Below are 23,297 nucleotides of genomic sequence, written 5' to 3' on the forward strand. Positions count from 1 at the left end.
GCCGCGGCGTCTGTGACTCGAAGTGAGAATTTGACTTTTTGCGACTCGTCGCGTCGCCGAGCGCCTCGCGGCCCACGGCCTTCGACGATGCATGCAATCGCTCCCAATTCCCTCGCCCTCGAGGCCTCGGCGGCGCCGCCCGGCGACTCCGGCGGCGAGCAGCCGCCGGCGGATGCCTCGAGCCGGGCGATCGTGTTCTTCGACGCCCTCGCCTTCGACCCGACGGACCTCGTCGTCAACGACGCGTGCCCGGCGCTCGCGGAGCACCTGCGCATCGACCCGTCGACGCCGTGCACGATCCTCGGCGACGGCGACTCGCGGAGCGCGGCCGCGACGCGCTTGGCGTTCTTCGCCGTCGAGCTCGACGGGCGCGCGGGCTCCGTCTTCCACGTCGCCGACGACGCCACGCCCGGCGACGCGGCGGCGGCCCCCGACATCTTCGCCGAGACGGCGCAGCGCCTCGCGGCCCGGAGCAACGTCGCGCGCGGCCCCGGCGCCCGCGCGGTCGGCCGTCGCCCCGACGCCGCGAGTCGCAGGTACGCGCGCGTGACCGCGTCGTCCTGGCCCGCGCTGCGGCCCCGCGCGGCGTCGGCGGAGTTCGACGTCTTGCGACGGCGTCCGACGACGGGGGCGCCCGTTCGTCCGACGACGGGGGCGTTCGTCCGACGACGGGGGCGCCCGTTCGCCCGACGCTCGCCTGGAAACGCGGGGAGATCGGATCCTTGTAGGTCGCCTTCGCGCGGAGCGACCCCGCGGCGCTCATGTCGCTGCGGCTGCGGGGGCTGGACCTCACGACGATGGCCGCGCACCTCCAGCGCGTGCGGCCGTGGACGACGGCCGCGGACGCGGAGCCCGTCTGGCTCGCGAACAAGCGCGCCGTGCTCGTCAGCGATCTGTACGCCTACGTGCGCACGGTCTGCCGCGGCGTGCTCGTGGACCTCGGCGCCGCGGAGCGCGCGGGCATCGTCTTCCGCGGCGGGTCGCCGCCCTACGAGTGGGTCATGGTCGCGTCGACGGCGTTTTCCGTGGCGCCGGAGGAGGCCGAGATCGACAAGGGCGAGGAGCTCCGCCTCTTCCGGCGCCTCGCGACGGAGCTGCGCACCTGGCTCCGCCACGCGCTGCCGCCGCCGCACGAGCTCGTGCTCTCGCGGTCGGGCATCGCGCCGTTCCTCCAGTCGCGCCTGGTTTTGCGCAACTACCAGTCCTGCGCGACGCCGACGACGTCCCACGTGCGCTACGCCGTCGCCGTCTTCGGCAAGGAGCTCGGGCTCGAGTGGTTCGCGAGCCGCGAGCGCAACGGTTTCTCCGGCCCGCGTCCGCAGAAACCCGTTTCGTCGAACGCGTCGATGATGACTTAAACTTCGTCTATCCGAAAAGAGAATGAGTGAAAAAAAACAGTCTGAGACGTTCATTTCGAGCGATCGCTTCCTCGATTTTTTCTTCCTCGCCGAACCCCTTGTCCTTCGCGCAGGCGCGTCCATCGTCCGCGCGGTCGGCGACGCGGGCCCGGCGCCCGCGCCCGAGCTCCTGCTCCAGGCCGAGAGCCCCGTCGACGGCGCCCGTCCCGGGCCCGCGTCCGCGAAGCGGTTTCGTCGAACGCGTCGATGATGACTTATGTATCTTGGTTCGAAAAGAGAATGAGTGAAAACATTCAGTCTGAGACGTTCATTTCGAGCGATCGTTTCCTCGATGGCCTTCCTCCTCGCCGACCCCTGGTCCCCCGCGCAGGCGAGCTCCAGCGCGACCTCGCCGCGCAGCAGCTCGTCGACGACCTCCACGCGTGGCTCCGCCGGTCGGGCTGCACGGAGGTGTCGTGCGCGGACCTCGTGCCCTTCTACGGCGCGTTCCCGCGCTACCGGAAAGGGGGCGGCCAGGGCTCGGGCATCAAGCACGCCATCGTGCGCTTCGGCGGCGCCAAGCTCTCCTGGGTCGAGACGCGCGGCGGCGGCGACGCGCGCATCGTCCTCGCGCCCGTCGCCGCAGAGGCCCGGGGCCCGCCGCCGCCGCCGGCCTACGCGCCCTTCGCCGCGCCGCCGCCCTTCGCGCCGCCGCCGCCGCCGCCGCCGTCGCCGCCGGGCCTCGGGGCCGACGACGACGCCGCGCGGCTCGTCCGCGGCGTGCTCGACCTCGTCATCGGCGACGACGAGGTCGAGGCCTTCGCGACGCCCGTCAAGGGCTCGCCGCCGCCGTCGGAGACGTCGACGGCCGCCTCGTCGTCGGAGAGCTCCTTCGCCTCGGCGAGCTGGCCGTGGGCGCGCGCGGCGCTCACGCCCATCCCCGCGCCCGCGGCGCCGGGGCTGTCGCGGCTCCAGCCGCCGACGACGCCCTGGGACCAGGCCGCGGAGCGCTACCGCCCGCTCGACGTCGGCTTCGCGCCCTTCCGCCTCCCGGCGCCGTCCCGCGAGGAGCCCTGCCCGACGTAGCCGGCGGCGCCGCGACGAGCTCGCGCCGAGAGACCTTCCCCCCCCGACCCGCGGACCATCGCCTCGCGCCGAGACACGCGGAGGAGGCCGGCCTGCCGGTGATTCCCACCCGTTCCCCGCCTTTTTTGTAACCACTTTTGACACCGGAGAGTCACGAGGGCGCGATGAGTCTCGGCGCTTTCAATTTCGGCACTCCATGACTTTCGGGCATCAAAGTGCCGTGAACGTGCCGCACGCGCTAAAAACGTCGGATCGCGGACGATGCGGCCCTGCTACGTCGTCCTCGGCCTCGCGGCGGCCGCGCGCGGCGGCGCGCTCACGAAGTCGACGCTGCGCGTGCGCACGTGGTGGCGCCTCCTGCGCGAGTACGGCAGCATGAAGCGCGTCTACGCCGCCCACGCGGCCCAGGACTTCTTCGTCTACGGCACGCCGCCGGCGCGCTACGAGGACCTCGGCAGCCACGTCGCCTTCGCGCAGCTCGAGGCGTTGCGCGCGAGGAAGAACGACGGCGCCGCCTTCGCGTCGACCGTGACCTTCGCCGGCGACTTCCCCGTGCTGCCCACGTACCTGCCCATCGAGGAGGGCGCGGCCGCGTGCCTCGGCATCCTGGGCCTCGCCGCGGCGGACCTGCACGAGCTCCGCGGCGGCAGCCCCCAGGAGGTCACCGTGCGCCAGTCCGACGCGGGCTTGAGCACGGCGGGCTACATGTTCCTCGACGTCGAGCCCGACGGGAACTACGGGGGCTGCAAGGGCTTCGAGGGCACCATCGACCAGGAGGGCAAGGTGAACCCCGTGCGCAAGGCCTACGAGGCCGGCGACGGCAGCCACGTCTTCCTGCACGGCGGCTTCCCCAAGCTCAAGCGGGGCATTCTGGACTTTTTGGACGCGGCGCCGACCGTCGAGTCGATCGGCGCGGCCGTGAAAAAGTGGAAGGGCGCGGACCTCGAGGCGGCCATGCAGGCGAAGCAGCTCGCCGTGACGCTCTGCCGCACGCCCGCGGAGTGGCGCGCGTCGCCCCAGGGCCGCGTCGTCGCGGGGTTGGAGCCCGTGACGTTCTCGAGGGCGGAGGGCGACCACGCGGGCCACGTGCGCCGATTGAAGCCCGGCGTGCGGCCCCTGAGCGACGTCATCGTCGTCGACTTCAGCCACGTCATCGCGTCGCCCATGGTCGGGCGCACGCTCGCGGATTTCGGCGCGACGGTCTTCAAGGTCGTGACGAAAAAACGGCCGCGGCGCGCGCTCTTCGACGAGGAGACGAACAACGGCAAGCAGCCCCTGGAGCTCGACCTCGCCGACGCCGCGGACCTCGCGCGGCTCTGGAGCCTGCTGGACGCCGCGGACGTCCTCGTCGACGGCTACACCGAGGGCGCGCTCGCGAAATTCGGCCTCGACGAGGCCGCCGTCTTCGCGCGGTGCCCGCACCTCGTCTTCCTGCGCGTGTCCTGCTACGGCCACGACGGCCCGCTGTCGGCGGCGAAGGGCTTCCAGCAGAACGCGAACTTCGCGACGGGCGTCGGCACGATCGCGGACGAGGACCTCCTGGGCTACCAGCTCACGTCGCAGACGGACTACGCGACGGGCTTTTTGGGCGCCTTCGGCGTCGTGCGCGCGCTCACGGAGCGCCAGCTCGCAGCGGAGCGCGGCGAGCTCGCGCCGATGCGCGTCCGCGCGTCGTTATGCCAGGCCGCGACGTGGATGGCCCAGTTCGGCGCGCGGCTCCCGACCTTCCGCGACTACGCGAAGCGCATCACGCGCCTCCTCTTCAAGCTCGACGGCCGCATGCGCGTCGACGGCAACCTCAAGTACCTCCCGTTGGCGCTGACCATGTCCGAGACGCCGCCCGCGCGCGTGACGGGCTTCGCCCGCTGGTGGACCGACGACGTCGTGCCGAAGCTCTAGCGTCATCGTAAGCTTCGGGAGCGGCGGTGGCGCGAGCCAGACCTCAAGTATGACCTCAATACGGCGGATCTTGCCGCTCAAATCGAGCGACCACTTTGAGCTGGGACATCCGCTTTGCTTGCGTACAGCTCTCGACCAGACCCTCCTCGCACACCGACACTCGCGCCTTGCGGCACAAATCGCAGACCATGGGCGACAGCTGGGAGGACTTCGACGACGACGACGTCAAGCTTCCCGGCGCCGCCGTCGCGCCCGCGGCGTGGGATGACGAAGAGGAGGAGGATGAGATCGAGACGGTCGCCGCGCCGCAGCAGTCGTCGGCCAAGGCCGCCGCGGCGCGCCCCCGGCGTCCCGCATCCGCGCGGCGGCCGACGCGCCGCCGCGCGCGTCCGAGCGGCCGCGCGCCGGCTCGGGACGCGCTCGGCCCCGGGAATCGCCGCGGCCGCCGTCGCGCGCGCGCCGCCCCGCCGCACGCGTCCCGTCCCCGCAGGAGCCCGCGGAGGTCGACCCGAACATGGTGTCCATCAAGCTCGAGGACCTCAAGGACCACCTGAAACTGGTGACGACGCTGGGCGAGCGCTTCAAAGAGTGCAAGTCGAAGGACAACCACGTCTTCATGTTCGTCAAGGAGTTCCTCAAGGTCAACGACGCGAAGTTCACGTCGGCGGACCTCGCGGACCTCATCATCCTCCTCACGAACAACAAGAAGGCCAAGGACCTCCTCATCGAGAAGCCGACGGAGTCGAACAAGACGAAGAAGAGCAAGAAGAAGAGCAAGAAGGAGCAGCTCGAGCAGAACAAAAAGCACGCGGACCTCTTCGGCGAGGCCGAGGCGGGCGAGTACGACAACTACGAGGACCAATACGACGACTTCTTCTGATCACCTTCGCCCGCGCCGCCGCCGCCCCTGTGCCATAAAAAACCTCAATCAAACTTTGAAAACTTTTAGCCAACCGCCCTCGCGAGGTAGGCCGCGTGCTCGTCGTCCGTGAGGAGGCACGCGTCGAGGCGCGCCGCGATGGCCGCGGACGCGAGCCGCGGGCCGATGAAGCGCAGCTCGGACCGCGGGCCGCCGGGGCCCCAGGGCGCCGGCGGCTCGTCGGCGGGCGGCGCCTCGTCGAGCGTCACGTGGGAGCCCGAGTGGGACAGCGCGAAGCGCGTGTCGTGCGCGATCCAGAGGAAGCCGCGGCAGCGGAGCACGGAGCCCAGCGGGTCGTCGTCGGCGGCCTCCGCGCCGTCGCGCGCGCGGCCGAGCGTCTCGCCCGGCCGCGACACCGGCAGCTTCCGGACGACGGTGTCCACGAGCCGGTGCGGGTGGAAGGGCCGCGCCTGTTGCTCGTAGGTCCAGCAGTCGACGGCGCGGTCGGCCCGCGGCTTCTTCCGTTTCCTCCCGACGCCCTCGAAGGGCTTCTCCGGTTGCGTCGCCGGCTCCAACAGGACGCCGTCCGCGCCGTCGACGATGTCCACGGCCGGGTGGAGCGCGCGACACAGATCTTCGAGCCAGGAATCCTCGGCGCCGAAGCGGTTCAGCGACACGCGGTGCGTCTGCTCGATCTGCTCCACGAGGACGTCGACGACGTGGCGCTTCTCGCCGTACGGTTGGCGCTCGTTGGACGTCCAGGCGGCCTGGAAGGCGCCGGGCTCGACGACGCAGGCGAAGGACACGGCGTCCGCGAGGCCCCGCGACGCCGACAGCAGGTGGTCCGGCTCGGAGAAGTTGTCCGTCTCCAGCGCGACGACGGCGCACCCTCGACCCTCGACGGCGCGGACCGCGCGCGTCAGCGCGTCGGAGTCGCAGCAGACGCAGGCGCCGTCGCTGAGGTGCGCCAGCGGGATGGTCTCGGGCCAGTCCTGCGATTGGGCCGTCTGGCCGCGCAGGACGACGCCGAGGTTCGACGGATTGCCGAGGTTGGCTTGCTGTTCGGCGAGCTGCCTCAGGAGGTGCGACTTGCCCGAGCCGCGCGCGCCGACGACGAGCACGAGGCGCATTTTTGTAGTCGTGTGTGATGGTGGTGGGTTGCTTGCAAGTCGAGCTGGCCGCCAAGTGGCGCTCGCACCTCGGCACCTCGGGCCGGACGGAATTGCCACAGCACCATGCCCCTCTCTTGCAAAGGTCCACTGTGGCTTGGAAACTCAGACAATCCAAAAGCCGCCACCAAGCTCGCGCCACGCCGCTCGACCTCGCAGCTCCCACCGAACCATGGCGCTCCGAGCCGTGCAATCGATCCTGCGCCTGGACCCGACGGCGCGCCTCGCGTCGCACATCGTGCGCCGCTTCGCGGACAAGGCGGCGCCGGCGGCGGAGCCCGCGGCCAAGCCCAAGGGCTGGTGGAGCAGCGCCGAGTTCTGGGGCGGCATGGGCGCGCTCGCCGGCTGGGGCATGACGGGCGCGGCCATCTACGACGCCCAGTTCTCCGGGCCCGAGAAGATCTCGCTGACGATGACGCCGGTCATGATCGTCTACTCGAGCCTCTTCGCGCGGTGGGCGTTCGTCGTCAAGCCGCAGAACATGATGCTCGCGGCCTGCCACGCGTCGAACGTCGTCGCCCAGACGAACCAGATGCGGCGCGCCATCGAGCACAAGCTGTCCCTGGGCCAGGACGCCGAGGTCCGCGACATCGGCGTGAAGGCCGGCGCGGGCGCGGCGGGCATCGCGGGCCTCGTCGTCGCGGGCCCGTCGCTCCAGGCGGCGATCGTCGGCGCGAACCTGGGCCCCGTGTCGACCTTCGCGGGCGCCGCCGCGGGGCCCTTCACGGTCCACTTCTGGGCGCCCATGTCCAAGTGGATGATCAGCGGCGCGTCGATGTTCGAGCTCGACCGGCCCGTGGAGAAGATCTCCCTCGCGCAGTACACGGCCCTCACGCTCACGGGCGCCTTCTTCTCGCGCTACTCGCTCCTCGTCAACCCCGTCAACTACATGCTCTGCTCCGTCAACATCGCCCTCTTCGGCTCCTCCGCGTGGCACCTCGGCCGCAAGGTCAAGGCCGACTACGTCGACCCGAAGTAGGGATGCGGCTGGGGCGCGCTCTAAGGTTATGTATACTCGCGACCTGCGTCGCTTCGGATCCTAACATATCCGGGATATGCTAAACGCCTCTTCAACTTGGGCTTCAACCTCCAACCTTGCCTCAACACCGCCGCTTGCCCTCAGCTCAGGCTGGCGACGAAAATTTAATGTTAAACGTTGAGCTCCAGAATCTTGCGGGCAAGATGCGGCCGTACACCGTTTCCAACAATGCTGATGGAGCCTCGAAATTTGCCAGCGAACTTTGGCAGCGAAATTTGCCCGCGAGCAGCAAGCTCGCGTGCAGCGGCGGCGACACGATGTCGACCCCCCGCGCTGCCCTCGGCATGCTGCTCCCGCTCGCGTTCCTCTTCGGCGGCGCCCACGGCTTCGGCTACAGCCAGACCGTCGACAATTGCGCGGAGACGCCCCACACCTTCGACCGCTCGTGCTCAGCGGACTGCCCGCAGTGCACGCCGATCGCCGTCACCAACGTCGTGGCGCAGGACCTGAGCGACGCGTCCGGGTGCGTGTGCGTCGAGGGCTCCATCAGGGCCGGCTCAAGTTCTTCCGGCGACGACGACGGCGTCATTTGCGACGATGAACGAGAAGAAGAATTCTGCGACTGCGACGGCGACTGCGACGAGAACCCCGCGTGGTGCCAGTGCGACGAGGCGCAGGCCTGCTGTAGTGGTGATGCGTCGACGTGGACGCTCACGCCGTACGACGACTGCGCGTTCCTCGGGTCCATCGGCGACTATGCGGGCCTCCACACCGGCGCCGGAAACGACGTCGTGGACGTTCTAAAGACGGGTGAGAACAGCGAGATCGACGCCGGCGACGGCGACGACGAGGTCTCGATCGTCAACGCTTACGTGACGAGCGTCGTCGGCGGCGCCGGCGACGACACAATCTACATCGTCAGCACGGACTGCTATTATAGATGTGGCAAGGTCGACGGCGGCGGTGGCGACGACAAGATCACGATACTGCATAGCGAAACGAAGGAAATCTTCGGTGGCGCCGGCGACGATGCGATCTCCATCGGGTACGCTAAGGAAGGGAAAATCTACGGCGGCGACGGAGACGATACGATCGACCTGGTCTCCGGCGGATACGATACAGACAAAGAGCTCCTGCTCGACGGGGGCTATGGCGCCGCGCCCGCGCCGAGAGAGGCCCCGACGGTGGCCCAGTGTGTCCGAGTTTACCTTTGTGCTCCGTAGGCGACGACGTCATCACTGCGAAATATTTCCTCGGAACCATGCGTGGCGGCGCCGGGGACGACACGCTGAGTGCGCTGGCTGCCCGACGAGGGTCATTCTACGGGGATGAAAAAAAAGATGATGCAGACTCTGATGGAAGCGACACAATCGACGTGAGGGTCTGCCTGAACTGTGATGGCAAAGTTATCGCCGGCGGGGGCGGTGATGACGTGGTCTCTATCGGCTACCTCAAAGACGACTACGACGACGGCCCAACAATGGACCTCGGAGACGGCGACGACACGATTACGATCGACGAGGTGAAGGCGGCGGACATTAAAATATCGGGCGGAGACGGAGACGACAACATGCACGTCAAGTACATGGACTTCGATTACGATGCTACAATCAAGGGGGGTGCGGGCGATGACACGATCACCGTCGACTCGTACAAGGGGAAAGGATTATCTCTGCGCGGGGGGGACGGCGACGACGTGTGCACTCTTGAGGGGACCATGCTCACGGACGCCGACTGTGAGGAGGATTAGATGCGTGACGCGCAGCCGCTGCCCCCATCCGCCTCCCCCTTGGACGCCCACTCCTAGCCCACTCCGTCCCCGACCGCCGCCGCCCGACCGCGCACCGCCACCGTCGCTGCCGCCGTCATCCACGCCCGTACCTCACCCGCCCACCCGTCCGCCGCCGTACTTACGGCACTAGTACGGGTAAGTGCCGTCGTCCTCCCTAGAACTGCACTGTCGATCCAGACTCAAGCTGGCTAATTTTACTCGTGAGAGCGGTGACAATGGCCAGCTCGTCCTACCAGACGCTCGAAGAGATCGCGCGGGCGCACACGCAAAGAGAAGTGCTGCAGAACGCGGAGCGCGAGCGCGCTCAACAATCCATACCGACGCCGCGGCGTCCGGCGCCGCAGGCGCCACAAATGTTCGATCCGCCGCCTGTCGAGGCCACGGCCCCGGCGCCGGCGCCGGAGACGATCCCGCCGCCGCCGCCGGACACGCCGCGCGACCCGCTCGACGCCGCGTGGCGCGCGCAGCTCGACCGGCCGCGCGGGCCCGGCGGCGAGGCGCTCGGCTGGGTGCCCGATCGGTCGGCGACGGCGTGCATGGTCTGCACCGCGCGCTTCACGCTCCTCCGGCGGCGGCACCACTGCCGGCGCTGCGGCGCCTGCGTCTGCGGGGACTGCTCCAAGGCGCGCCTGCCGCTGAACCTCATGCCCGAGCGGCGCGCGCGCGGCCCGGGCGATCCGCACGCGCTCGCGCCGGTGCCCACGACGCGGCCGGGCGACCCGCCGCGGCCCGAGGCCCAACCGGCCCTCGGCGCCCGCGTCGCCCAGCGCACCTACCGCACCGTCGCCAAGGACACGAACCTGGGCTACGTGCGGTGCTGCACGACGTGCGCGAAGGTCGTCGACGACAACCTCAAGGCCGTCATCCGGCGCCGCGCGGCGCCGCTGCGCCGGGGCACCTTCGACGAGACCGAGGAGGTCAAGGGCGACGGCGAGGTCGTCATCTAGGCGCCCGCCTGTGTTACTTTTGTGTGTGCGAGTCCTCGTTTCGTGCTCGTTGAACTGCTCCTTGAAGGTGCTGCCGCAATCGATGGTCCGTGCGCTCCTTGCGCTAGCCGCGTGCTGCTGCCATGCGCTCCTGCCAGCGCAGCGCGTCGGTCGACCGAAGCGCGTCATCCTTCGCGCCGGCGACGACGACGACCGGTCCTTCCCCGTGATGCCCGGCCAGTCGCGCGGCCGGATCTCCGAGGAGGTCGCGCGCGCGCGGACGTCCTGGCCGCACTGGGACGCGAAGGAGCGGCAGAAGCAGAAGGAGAAGGACGAGGCCATCCCGGCGAAGGTGGAGCGACCGAAGCTGCCCGGCGGCGGCGCGCCGCCGGCCGCCGCGGCGCGTCCGACGGCCGCGAAGGCGTACACGCTGCGCTCCTACCAGTCGCTCGTCGAGACGCGCGCGCGGCACGACGCGCTCCTCGCGCTCGTCGGCGCGACGGGGCGGCTCGCCGAGGCCGCGCGGCGGCCCGACGCGGCCGTCGACGACGAGCTCGCGGGCGTGCTGCGCGCCGTCGCGGAGTACGCGTCGGAGCGGGGCCTGGGCCTCGACGACCTCGCGGCCGCGTCCATGGAGCGGCCCTAAAATGTCGCGCCTCCTCGGGTTAGTTCTCGACGAAGGGCGGCGCGAGGTCCTCGTGGAAGGGGAGGCCCGAGAAGATGAGGCTCCCGAGGAGCGCGTCGCCGTCCTTGACGAGCGCGGCGTCGCCGTCGCCGATGGGCGCCGGGCCCTCGGCCGTCGCCGCCTCGTAGGCCGCGTAGGCGTCGCGGACGGCGGCGAAGAGCACGTGCTCGTCGACGCCCGCGCGGACGGCCTCGCCGTCGACTTTCAGGCGCTTCGCGCCGTAGACGGCCTTGGGCGTGCCCGCGGCGACGGCGGCGTCGCGGCTCGCCGACGGCGTCTCCGGGAGGTCCGGGAAGGCGTCGCGCGTCGCGTCGGCGTCGAGGCGGTAGGGCGCGTCGCGGAAGGGGAACCGGAGCTTGGACCGCCAGTCGCCGTGCGGCACGTAGAGGGGCACGCGGAGCTTGTCGGCGCCGGCGGCGTGGGCCGACGCGCGCGCGAGCTGCGTGTACGTCGCCGCCTCGAGGTCCCAGGCGTTGACGCGGCCGAGGTTGTAGGCCGCGTGGCCCGCGCGGTCCGCGCGGACGGCCGCCTCGACGACGCTCGCGGCGTCCTCCGCGCGGCAGACGGACAGGAGCTGGGGCGGCAGGCCGCCCCGGGGGCCCGGCCCGGGCAGCGGGATGGCCGCGTCGCGCGCGACGCGGTCGAAGAAGTAGGACAGCGGGTGCGTGCCGTAGCGGAACGACTCCGCGCAGGCCGTCGCGCCTAAAACGGCCTGCGCGCGCACGGCGACGGAGCCCGCCTTGAAGGACGACGCCGCCAGCACGACCTCCGCGTCGCCCAGGGGCACGTCGTTTCCGACGGCGGCGCCGGGCTCCGCGGCCGCGTCCTGCGACGACCAGTCGGTCACGAGCGCGTAGCGGACCGCGGCCGCGTCCCTCGCGGAGGCCAGGCGCTTGCCCATGCCGTCGCCGTCGCGCGTCGCGAGGTCGCAGACGGCGCGGGGCTTGTCGGAACCGAGGCGGCCGAAGAGCGTCGCGACCGCGTCGTCGTAGCCGCCGACGCCGTCTTTCGGCGTCGCGACCTCGACGCCCGCGAGCGCCCGCAGCGACGCGGCGTCGGCGTCGTCGCGGTCGCAGGCCACGCCCACGCCGCAGCCCTGCGCCGCGAGGCTCGCCGCGAGCTCGTAGCCGACGGCCGTCAGCGCGCTCCGGCTCCGCTGGAGGATGACGACGTCGAGGGGCTCGCCGACGGTCTCGTCGCCGACGGCGCGCCGGGCCGTCGTCGACGGGCGCCGGCGCGGCACCGGGAGCTGCAGCGCGTGCGCGGCGACGGACAGCAGCGCCGCGGCGAGCGCGGCTGCTCGTGCCATCGTCGGCGGCGTGTGGCACGAGATCGGCTGAGTCGGCAGACACGCTCGAGCAAGGCGGGGTTTGCTCCGGCGACGGCGTCCGATGGCCGACGCGCCCCCCGTCTAAACTGCGCGTTTTTGGCTAGCGGCCAGGGACGCCCGGTGGCTATACGTGACAAAAACAAGCGCTCGAATTGCGACGAATGGCTAGCCGTTTCGCTGGCTTGAGTACCAAACACGTACGCGCGGGCCGGGAACGGAGACCTCCGAGGCCAAGCTTCCGACGCACGGCAGCCCGTGGCGGTCGGAGTGGCCTTCCATGACCCCTGGACGTAAGCCTGACCGTCGGTGCCCCCATCGGAGGTGGTTCTGGCGTCGACCAAATTCCACCGCGCGGGCCTCGTCTCCGCGGGGCTGCCGCGGCGTACAAGTCCGTAGCCGCGGTGCGCGCCACCATCGATGGCGCTGGATACGCCCCTTGGTTTTGGGCGCGACGTGGGTGTGACGGCTGGGGAACGCCAGGAACGTGCAGTTTCGTCGATCACCCCGCCGCGCACGCAGGGGCGCCGCCGGCGCCACTGGCGGAGCAAACCCCGCCTTAGCGAGCGAGCCGGTTGCCACAGCGAAGCAGGGCATGGCCAGCCTCGTTCTGTGATCGTGCGATGGACCTCGCGCAGCAGGCCTTCGACGCGCCGCCGTGCGCGCCGCGACCGCCAGCAAATGCCGACGACGTCGAAGCCATGCGCCTGCAGATGGAGGCCCAGTTCGCGGCGCGGCTGCGCGCCGTCGAGGCCAAGCACGCCCGGGAGCTCGAGGCGGCGCAGCGGTCGGGCGCGCCCGGCGACGAGTACGATGCGAAGCCGCTCCCGCTGCTCAAGGCGACGCGCGCGCTGCTCGAGGCGCCGGACGACTCGGACGGCGAGGACGAGGACCCGTTCTCGGACCCCGCGCCCGACGACGCGCCGCGCGACGTCGCCGCGCTCTTGAGGGACGCGCGCGACGTGCCGTCGCACCGGCGCTACCCGCACTACGCCGTCGACCTCGTGCTCGTCGACCACGCGGCGGCGGCGCGCGACTGGGCCCGCGCGCGCGTCGCCGCGAGGCGCGTGCTCCGCGTCGCCGAGCGCTACGCGACGGACGCGGCGCCGCCGCCGGGCCTCGCGGCGCTCGCGGGCGACGTGCGGAGCCGCGAGCGCGCCGCCGCGCTCCCGTCGAGCGACCGCGCCGCCTTCGACGTCGCGCTGAACGGCGGCGACTTCGAGCTCGCCCGGGTCCTCGGGGAGCAGATCCTGGCGGCGCCGCGGCCGCCGAGCCCGCCGGTCGTCGAGGACGACGGCTGGGTCTGATACGCACACGTCCGCAGCTCCGTTAAAAACCCCCGGCTTGGCGGGTCGCGGACCACGAAAAAGGAACCGCTAGCCCATCTGCTTGTCCTCGAAGGCGGCCGTGAGGAGGTCCTTGATGGGCCCGCTGTCCTGGCCGAGGACCATCTGGTAGGGCGCCATGCCGTCCGCGTCGAGGAGCGTCGGGTCCGCACCCGCGTTGAGGAGCACGGCGACGCACTTGAGCCGCCCCTCGACGGAGCGGTTCGACGCCGCGGCGACGTGGAGCGGCGTCGCGTTCGACAGCTGATTCACGGCGTCGACGACGGCGCCGCGATCCAGCAACACGCGGAGCACCTCGACGTTGCCCCACATGGCCGAGATGTGGAGGGGCGTCTGGCCCAGGGAGTTGGAGTAGGACGCCGGGATGCCCTCGTCGAGGAAGCGGCTCACGGCCTCGACGTCGTTCTTCTGCGCCGCGGACAGAATCTTCGTGTTCGGGTCCATCGTCCGCGGCGGCAGGCCCGCGCCGGGCCGCACGGGCGCCGGCGGCGGCCGGTTCGTGTCCTCCTCGATCTGCTCCAGCAGGTCCATGGCCATGGCGCAGACGCCCGTGACGTCGCTCGCGCTCAGCGGCAATAGTTGTTCGGAGATGACCGCGGCGATCTTCTCGAGCGCCGCGTTTCCCGCCGCGGACAGCGGCGGCGGGCCGAGCTGGGACGGCGGCACCCAGAGCGTGTCGTTGTGGCAGGCCATGAGCTCGTCGTGCATGTCCTCGAGCGTCGACGCGATGTCCTCGCGGCGCACGCGGTTCATCTCCATGGGTAGGCCCGTCATCGCTCGTCGCCCGTTGTAGAAGAGGAGCGCCAGCACGACGTCGATGGGGCTGCAGTCCGGGTCCCCGCAGGCCACCTCCCGCGCGTTGATCATCACGTGGTCCGCGCGCGCGTTCAAAGCGCCGCGGATGTCCGGCGGGAGCATCTCCTTGATCCAGCTCACGACGCGCGCCGTCGCGTCCTTGAGCGTGTTGTTCGCCGCGAGCTTCGCCGGGTCGAACATGGTCGTCGACGCGCGGGCGCCCGTGGCGGGAGCGGCGCGGCGGCTGGGTAGGGGAAGCGCCCAGCGACCGAGGGGTCGGTGGACCTGATGATTTGGACGAGCCCGCACCGGACGACCTCGCTCGAGGTCGAGGACGCGTCAAAACGCGGGTGGGCGCTCCGGACGGCCTCCCGACCGCCTGCGCGACGCCTCGGACGCGTCGCAGTCTACTCGGCTCGCGCCTAGATGTAGGCGGCGGTCTGGGCGTCGCCGACCCACGTGTCGAGGAACGCGTCGAAGTCGTCGTCGGACATGGCCGCGAGCTCGGCGTCACCCGGGAGCGGCGGCGCGAGGGGCGCGTTCTTGAGGACGTGCGCGATGAACGTGAGCGACGCGCGCGGGCGGAACTGGGGCACCATGTGGCCGCTGCCGTGGACCGTGGCGAACGATAGGCCGTGGTCGTAGTCGACGACGTGGCCGCCGAGCTGCGGCCCCGCGGCTTCCGTCGCGAGGTCCGGACCGAACAAGATGTCCTTCTCCTCCGTGATGAAGGCCGCGGCCGCCGCCGTCGCGTTGAAGAACCAGGGCCGGTAGGCACTAACCTCGGCGAAGCCGACCGCCTTGATGGCCGTCCGCGTGCCCTCGTAGGACACGCAGGGGTCCGTGTCGCCGTTGAAGACGAGAATTGTGCCTGGGCAGCAAAAGGGTGCGAAATTCCCAACTTCAAAGGCTCCTATCTCGGTCGTTTTCCACTCGTTTCGGCTGATCTTTGGACGAGCGATCATCTCTCGGAACGGTCTCGAAGCATGGATGCTTTTTCCGGAACGCGCGCGCGCGCGGAACACTCATGTTGAAGCGAACTTGAATCACTCTTTTCCTGCCCCGGATCGCGCCCGGCAGCTTCGGCGCCAAATACTCGTAGAAGTCGATCATGCTCGGGTGCTCGGCGTCGCGGGCGATGCCCGAGCACGCCGCGTAGGACGACTCGTAGACCCAGGCGTCCGACGGCCCCGGCCAGTCCTTTGACGGCGCGTCGGACACGTGGAGCGCCGCGCGCACGTCCTCCGAGTTGAGCCACGAGGCCTGCTCGTAGTTGAGCGACCCGGGCACGTCCCAGCGCACGAGCGCCGACACGCCGTAGAGCGACACGTCGTTGATGAACCCCTTCGCCCAGGTCTGGGAGAAGGACCGCGACGTCGTCAGCAGGAACTTGCGGTGCGCCGCGAGGCACGTCGCGTTCTCGCTCTCCCGGAGCGTCGGCGCCGCCCGCAGGCCGCCCGCGGGGTCCACGTCGCGCGCCACGCGGCCGCCGCACTCGTTCCAGAGCAGCGTAAAATCGTCGTCGGGCACGAAGCCGTGCTTGTGGCCGTACCAGAGCATGTCCATGGAATCCTTCTGCGCGGCGTTGTCCGTGCACGGGTCGCCGACGGCCATGCCCACGAGATTCACGCGCGGCGTCGCGCCCGCGTCGTTGCCGTCGACGAGCTCGCGGGCCAGCGTCGGGCAATACACGCCCGCGTAGGATTCGCCGGTGATGAAGAAGTCGTTGTCCGCGAGCTCGGGGAACTTGACGAAGAAGTCGCGGACGGCGTTCGCGTTCGCTTTCGCCGTGGTCTTGTCCGTCCAGCCGCAGTGGCCGCCGGTCTTCTGCGCCTCGCAGTAGGAGAAGCCCACGCCGCCGGGGGCCTCGAGCGCGAAGACGTTCGCGACCTTGGTCCACGACCACGGGTTCTCGACGAGCGCGCCGCCCTGGCCGACGAGCAGCGGGCCCGCCTCCTGCATGAAGCCGAGGAGGGACGACGACCCGGGCCCGCCGTTGAGCCAGAGGACGACGGGCTTCGTGCGCCAGTCGTCCGCGCCCTCGTAGGCCGCGAACCAGTAGTGGAGGGTGCTCATGCCGCCGGACGTCGCGTTCCCGCCCTTGAGCCAGCCGGAGTACTGCGGGCTCGGGGGTTTGCCATAGCCCGGGAGGCTCGTAATGCGCTCCGCCGTCGGAGCTGCGGCCGCGAGGCCGAGGAGCGGAAGAAGAAGACGCGCTGCCATGGCCATCTCAATAGCCAATGAGGTTTTGCCACAAGCAAGGCACCTTGAAGTCAAGTTTCCCAGTCGAAGCTTAGATTCGAAGCCTCACATCCGCCACGCCGATACCACCAAGCCCCGCATCATCCTCATCGTAGATTCGGGAAATTAGAAGGTCGGGTGGCCCCGCGCGTCGGGATGGGGACGCGCGCGGCTGATTGTTTCGTCGTTCGCGTCGGCGCCGCCGGCGAGGGCGCCTTGCTTTTCTTGGATGGGCGGCGCGGGGCCGCCGCGGCGCTCGCCGCCGGGGCGGTGACTCCGGGCGCCCGCGCGCGGACGCGCGGCGCGGCGCGTCCCGGAACACCGGATCCCCGGCGGAGCGCGCCCGCGCCGCCCTTTGGGCGCGCTCAGTCGGCGCCGTTGTTGAGCTGGTCGACGAGCCACTCCATGCCGTCCTGGAGGCCGACGCCCGTCTTCGCGGAGCACTTTTGGATCTTGAAGTTGCGGCCCTTGAGCACCGGGTTCACGTTCTCCTCGATCTCCTCCTCCTCCATGGCGTTCATCAGATCGCACTTGTTCGCGAAGCAGAGCACGGGGATCTCCGACAGCTTCGCCTCGTCGACCTAGGGGGGGTCGGGCGTCGCGCGCGGCACCGGACCCCGAGGACCGCGGCGCGCGGCGCGCGCGGAAGCGGCGGCCGCCGCGCGCGCCCGACCGAAGGACGCGGCGGGACGCGCGAGCTGGCCGAGCTCCGTCGCCGTCTCCTCCATGCGCCTCGAGTCCGCCGAGTCGATGACGTAGACGAGCGCGTCGGTTTGGTCGAAATAGTTGCGCCAGTAGGGGCGGATCGACTTCTGGCCTCCGATGTCCCACACGTTGAGTTTGAAGCCGTCCTGCATGAGGGATTTGATGTTGAAGCCCTGCGTGGGCATGATGTGGGAGATGTCCTCCTCGCTCAGCTTCTTGAGGATCGTCGTCTTCCCGCTGTTGTCGAGGCCGAGCACGAGGATGCGCGCCTCGTTGTCCGTGCGCTTGAGCTTCCGCAGGAGTGTCTGCGCGCGGGGGGAGGACGCCTCGCGCCGGCCGCGCGCGGCGCCCCGGCGCGCGCGCCCCGGGCCCGCCCGGAACCGGCTGGGCGCGCCGCGCCGGCCCGTCCCCGGCCCCCGGGGGCTGCCCCGCTGCATTTTCCAGGGATGGTCGACGCCAGAGACGCGGGGGCCGCACGAGCAAGCCCATGGTGCCGAAGAGCGCTCGAGACACCTGCGGGCGGCGCGGAACGCTGAGGACGGCCAGGCCGCGGCGCGTCGGAGCGGGCGCGGGCGGCGCACGGACGCTACGGCCGGTGATGGGCAGCGAGGCGAGTTCGAAATGAAGCGGCTTACGGTGGACCGACTTGTGGATGTAGATGTTGACGCCAAGGCGTGGGCAAGGCCGCCCCACTCAAACGTCGATAAGCTCGACGCCCGTGTTCGTTCGGCATGTCGACGTGCGAGGCCCACAAGCTGACCCCGACCCCGCGTCGGAAGCGCGGCCTGAGCGTCGCCGGCACGGCGAGCCGCCACGTCTTCCTCGACCCGAGCCTCGTCGAGCTCGTGCTCGAGGCCTGCGTCTCCCTGAACGACGTCAAGCTCCTGTCCGGCGTGTCGCGCGCGACGCGGCGCGCGCGCTGGCCCTTCGAGACGCTGAGCGGCCACGTGGGCATCCGCGCCATGATCGCGCGCTCCGGCGACGACACGTCCTTCGAGAACTGGGCGCGGACGGCCGAGGCGCCCAAGCTCAGCGACGCGAACATCGCGGCGATGGTCGAGCAGCTCAGCAGCTACCGGGCCATGGCGGCCTCCGGCGGCTTGCTGCGCCAGCTCTGCCCCGGGTGCACGCAGACGCTGCGGGAGGGCCTCGGCGCGTCCTGCGCGCGCGCGGCCTTCTCGCTCGGCTACTCGTGCGTCCGCTCCGGGGCGGCACAAGGGTGATTCAACTTCGCTTCAACGTGAGTGTTCCGCGCGCGCGCGTTCCGGAAAAAGCATCCACGCTTCGAGAGCGCTCCGAGGGATGATCGCTCGTCCAAAAATCAGCGGAAACGAGCGGAAACCGGCCGAGATAGAAGTTGGGAATTTCGCACCCTTTCCCCGCCCAGGTCCGCTCCGAGTCCGGCTGGTCGAACGCGCACGCGATCATCGGCGCCTGCGGCCACGCGAGCCTGTTCGCCGTGGCCTTCGGGGAGTCCGACGATTTAGACGCGTCGCGGAGCGCGGGCTGGGGCCCGAAGGAGGCGTGCGCGTGGGCGCTCGTGCAGCTGTTATCGGTGGCCAAGAAGCGCATGTCGTGCAAGGCTTTGGTGGCCCAGCTCCGCCAGCTCGGCGTCGCCCGGGCCTGCGCCGACGCCGTGCTGGCGCCCTTGCCGATGCTCGAGGCGGGCCAGTCGAAGCGCCGCGCGTCGTCCGTCGGCCGCGCGGCGCGCGCGGGCGACCACCTCCGCGCCGGCAGCCGCGACTACGCGACGTCCGACGCGTCGCGGGAGCTCGGCGCCCAGCTCCTCTACCTCACGTCCACGGGCGACCCGGACTACGTGGATCAGGTGTCGGCCTGCCCGCTGGAGCGGCTCGTGTCGTTCGCGTGCGACTTTGGGCACAAATCGACGGACGGGCGGCCCGACGCCCGGCGCCGCGCGCGCCACGCGGCCCAGTTCGCCGTGACCCACGGGCTGCACCTGCCCCAGGACGACGACCGCTCCGCGAGCCGCAAGCTCAGCTTCGCGCGCCACGTCGTCGACGCCGCGCGCGAGGCCGTCGCCGACGCGGCGGCGGCGAAGCGGTGCACGGCCGAGGCGCGCGACCGCGTCGCGGCGTTGGCGCTCGTCGCCGACTCCTGCCCCGACGAGCTCGTCAACGTCGGCGCGCCCCGGGTCTGCGCCGACGTCCTGCGGAACGCCGACGTGCTGCTGCCCGCGGCGACGTACGGCGACGCCGCGTCGGACAAGGCCTTGCAGGCCGTCGCGGACGCGTCGGCGTGCCTCGAGCAGGTGTCGCTCTACCTCGCGGAGTGCGACGCCGCGGCGGCGGAGGACGACGACGAGGAGCTGCTGAACCACATGCTCGACGGCGAGCACGGGCTCACGCCCCAGCAGCAGCAGCAGCTCCAGCAGCAAAGGGCGAACCGGACGTCCCGCCAGGCGGCCGCGCTCGTCGACTGCCCCGCGGCGCTCGCGCGCCGCGCCGTCGAGCATTTGGGTGGCCTGGGCCCGCCGCCGCGGACGCACCCGGGGCCCTGGCTCCACGCCGTCGACAGCCTCGCGGCGTTCGTCGCGTCGCGGGCCGGCGCGCCGCGCGACGCGGAGGCGCTCCTCGGCGACCGCGCGAACCTGGCCTTCGTGGACGTGCTCCTGAAGGTCGAGCGCCGCGCCCAGGCGCACCGGCCCTTGGACGACGACCGCTTCTTCTACGGCGCGGACCGCGTCGACCAGGGCAGCAAAAGAGAGCGAAATTCCCAACTTCAAAGGCTCATATCTCGGCCGTTTTCCGCTCGTTTCGGCTGATTTTTGGACGAGCGATCATCTCTCAGAACGGTCTCGAAGCGTGGATGCTTTTTCCGGAACGCGCGCGCGCGGATTACTCACGTTGAAGCGACGTTGAATCACCCTTTTGCTGCCCAGGCGTCGACACGACGGTCTTCGGCGTCCTCTCGGCGCTCGCGAAGCTGCCCCGGGGCCGCGAGGAGCTCGTGAACCTGGGCGGCCACGACCTGCTCCCGGCCCTCGACGCCGCGCCCGACGCCGACGACCTCGACGACGACGACCTCCTCGACGACTTCCCCATCGGCCCGGGCGGCGACGCGGGCGACGACGACGACGACGACGACGACGACCTCGACTCCGACGGCGACGACGACGACGACGACGACAACATCTACCTCGTCCTCGACGGCGACGGCGAGGACGACGACGACGACCACGAGCAGGCCCTCCTCCAGATGGTCGCCGCCGCCGCGGAGAACGGCGAGGAGGGCATCCCCGACGCGGTCATGCAGATGGTCGCCGCGGCCGTCGGCGACGACGACGACGACGAGGAGCTCGACGACGACGACGACGAGGACTAGGTAGTTCGCGCGTGAGTATGGGTGGTTGTGTGCTTCGTTTATTGCATCTGGGGTTGTGGAGTTAGCGCTCTCCAGGTAGATGATACATGAGCTGGCAGCGAGTGAGCGCCTCCCTGGCCTGCTCATATCCCCCGTCGGCCGCTCGCTCGTACCAGTTGATGGCCTTGATCAGATCTCGCCTACCAGATGTGTCGGTGACGATTTCCCTTCGTTTTCACGGTCAAAATCTCTCGAAAATCGTCACGGCCACAGGACGCTGGATCTCGCGGAACGCCCTGGCCAAGCTCATGGCAGATACCAAGCGAGAAGAAGCTGCAAATATGTCCTTGCTCCGCCGCCCGCGTAAAATATTGCACAGCCTCGACGTGCATCGCCTGCATGGCCAACAGCGCTCCAAGGTTCTGCTGCGCCATCGCAAGACCACTCTCCGCGGCCATGCGCATCAGCTGCGTCGCCTTCTTTAAGTCGCGCTTGACGCCGAGTCCGTGTTTGTACATTTGACCGAGATTCAGCATCGAGCCCACGTAACCGAGTTCAACCCCCCGTTTGAATATCTTGCATGCCTTTTTGTCATTTTTCACCAAACCCAGGTCCCCGGCCCGATACGCGTCTCCCAAACAGTCGACGGCTTCGGGAACGTCGTTCTCCACGTGACGACGAATCAGAGCTAGGTGGGCCGCGTCCGTTTTCGGATACGGCGCGCGACAAAGAGGGCACGGTACGTCGATGGAAAGCTTGCCTTCGCAAGACACGCAGATCATCCGACAACAGCAGGGGCGAAGCGAACTATGCTCATTCACATCCCAATTCTCGAGGCATATCGGGCACCGCGACCCGGCACGCGCGCACCACGGCTTCGGCTCCGGGTTCGCCTCGCGTCGCAGACGAGCGGCCTCGTGCTCCGCGGCGATGCGCGCGCGGACCTCGTCGGCGTGCGACCGGGGCGCAGGGCCGTAGACAGGGAGCGACGGCGGGGGCGTCGGGGCCTCCGCCCGCGCGGCCTCCGCCGCGCGCTCGTCTCGGATCTTCTTGCACGCCTTCCGGTGGCCGCGGTCGCGCCAGTCGATGCGTTGACAGTTCGTCGAGCAGTACCTGCCGGGTCGCGCGTTACGGCGCGCCCGGGCGGGCGCGTCGAGCCGCCCCCGACCCGTTCGCGCGCGTCGCACGCGCCGGGCGCGCACTGTGTCGTCCCGCAGGGGCAGTTGAGCTTGGCCTTCTCTCCGCATATCGTACAGGTCAGGCGGAGCCTGAGTGCTTTCGCCCGGGCCTTCTTCACTTCGTACTCCTTCTTCTTGTCGGCGAGAGCTTTGTCGCGCCAATTTGCCGTGTCATCCGCTAGCGCGTTTTCAGAGCTCATGGTGTTCCCGCGCGCGTCCTCGATGCGCTCAGTCCGAGGCAGTCGGTGGGTCGATCGTCGCCACAGCCCCGCTGGCCGGGCCTCCCTCCCTTCGATTGCAGCTTACCTAGGTAGCAGCTAGTTGACCCATCAGACGCCTCCCAATGACGCGCTCCGCCCCAAATAATGACGAGGAGGATAAGGAGAAGGCTATCAAGGCGCGCGAGTGTGGCGCCTCCCCGGGCTTCGCGCGAGCCTATCAAGGCGCGCGAGCCCCTGCATGGCGCCGTCTTTGAACTGCGTGTTGGTCGCGCGAGTGTACCAGCGCCTGGCCTCATCCAGATCACGCTCGACACCCTCACCGCATTCGTAGCAGACGCCCATCGAGTTGAAGCTCATGTGCAGGCCGCGGTCCGCTGCGAGCTTGAAATACTTGAACGCCTCGACGTGATCTCGCGCGTCCCGTGGCCCGTCCGCGATCAATGCTCCTAAGTTCTGCGCCGCCATGGCAGAGCCCCCGTCCGAAGCCATGCGATAGAGCTGCGTCGCCTTCCGACGGTCCAGCTTAACGCCCTCGCCTTGCGCGTATAGGGCTCCGAGATTCGTCATCGACTGCACGTTTCCAAGCTCCACAGCGCGACGGTAAAGCTTAGCGGCTTTCTTCGTCGATTTCTTGAGACCCATCGTGGCATTTTCATAGGCACTGCCCAACGCTCCAATCGCTTCGGGCACGTCGTTTTCCGCGTGGCGACGCAATCGAGCCAGCTGTTCCGCTTCAGTCCTGGCGCAAGGCGTTCGACAGAGAGGACACGCCTGGGGGTAGATTTTGTTTTCGCACGATCGGCAGACCGTGCGGCAGCAGCAGGGGCGAAGGACGGGCAAGAAATTCACGTCCCAGTTTTCCATGCAGATCGGGCATCGCGATCCAAGACGCGCCGACAGCGGCTCAGGCTCCGGGTTCGCCTCTCGCAGGGCACGAGCGGCCTCGTGTTCCGCGGCGATGCGCGCGCGGATCTCGTCGGCGTGCGACCGGGGCGCGGGGCCGTAGAACACGTCCCGCGGCGGCGACGGCGGGGGCGTCGGCGCCTCCGCGCGCGCCCGGATCTCCTTACAGACCTTCTTGTGGCCCCGCTCGCGCCAGTCGACCTTCTGGCAGGCGACCGTACAATATTGAGCCGTGCCGCAGGGGCATGGGAGTTTCGCCTTCTCGCCGCAGATGGTGCAGGTCAGGCGGAGCTTGGCGTTCTTCACCCGGGCCATCCGCTGTTCATACTCCCGCTTCTTCACCATCCACTCAGGCTCGTTCATCTCGCCGTCTCCCGTAGCCTTCTTGTCGCTCATTTCGCGCCGCGAATTTCAAGCTGCTCCCAGTACATATAGATGGTCATCGCTGAAAGACCTTATTGCCACGGACCAAAAAGCTGGCTCATCAAGGCGCGCACACCGAGCCGCCCAATGAAGCGCTCCGCC

At 69.8% G+C, this 23,297-nt stretch overlaps 5 protein-coding genes across 5 annotated transcripts; 3 read left to right on the forward strand and 2 right to left on the reverse strand.

The window, feature by feature from the left end:
* Positions 1–87: 87 nt before the first annotated feature.
* Positions 88–5,202, forward strand: AURANDRAFT_66054 (hypothetical protein; the record flags this gene model as incomplete). Its single annotated transcript, XM_009041132.1, has 6 exons — positions 88–477; positions 729–1,299; positions 1,472–1,561; positions 1,729–2,363; positions 2,640–4,307; positions 4,813–5,202. 6 exons carry the CDS (start codon positions 88–90, stop codon positions 5,200–5,202), a joined length of 3,744 nt encoding a protein of 1,247 aa, XP_009039380.1.
* A 1,261-nt stretch (positions 5,203–6,463) lies between these two features.
* AURANDRAFT_54427 (hypothetical protein) lies at positions 6,464–7,370 on the forward strand (the record flags this gene model as incomplete). The annotated part of the gene is made up of 1 exon (XM_009041133.1): positions 6,464–7,370. One exon carries the CDS (start codon positions 6,523–6,525, stop codon positions 7,327–7,329), a length of 807 nt encoding a protein of 268 aa, XP_009039381.1.
* Positions 7,371–16,806: 9,436 nt separating this feature from the next.
* AURANDRAFT_59271 (hypothetical protein) lies at positions 16,807–17,635 on the reverse strand (the record flags this gene model as incomplete). Its single annotated transcript, XM_009041230.1, has 3 exons — positions 16,807–17,022; positions 17,053–17,451; positions 17,624–17,635. 3 exons carry the CDS (start codon positions 17,633–17,635, stop codon positions 16,807–16,809), a joined length of 627 nt encoding a protein of 208 aa, XP_009039478.1.
* A 242-nt stretch (positions 17,636–17,877) lies between these two features.
* AURANDRAFT_72116 (expressed protein) lies at positions 17,878–20,491 on the forward strand (the record flags this gene model as incomplete). Its single annotated transcript, XM_009041134.1, has 3 exons — positions 17,878–18,342; positions 18,534–19,920; positions 20,049–20,491. 3 exons carry the CDS (start codon positions 17,878–17,880, stop codon positions 20,489–20,491), a joined length of 2,295 nt encoding a protein of 764 aa, XP_009039382.1.
* A 179-nt stretch (positions 20,492–20,670) lies between these two features.
* AURANDRAFT_54429 (hypothetical protein) lies at positions 20,671–22,511 on the reverse strand (the record flags this gene model as incomplete). The annotated part of the gene is made up of 2 exons (XM_009041229.1): positions 20,671–20,914; positions 22,126–22,511. The coding sequence occupies 2 exons, from the start codon at positions 22,509–22,511 to the stop codon at positions 20,671–20,673; spliced, it is 630 nt and encodes a 209-aa protein (XP_009039477.1).
* Between the last annotated feature and the right edge of the window lie 786 nt (positions 22,512–23,297).

The sequence above is a fragment of the Aureococcus anophagefferens genome (assembly GCF_000186865.1).
Source record: "Aureococcus anophagefferens unplaced genomic scaffold AURANscaffold_19, whole genome shotgun sequence".
Lineage (NCBI taxonomy): Eukaryota > Pelagophyceae > Pelagomonadales > Pelagomonadaceae > Aureococcus > Aureococcus anophagefferens.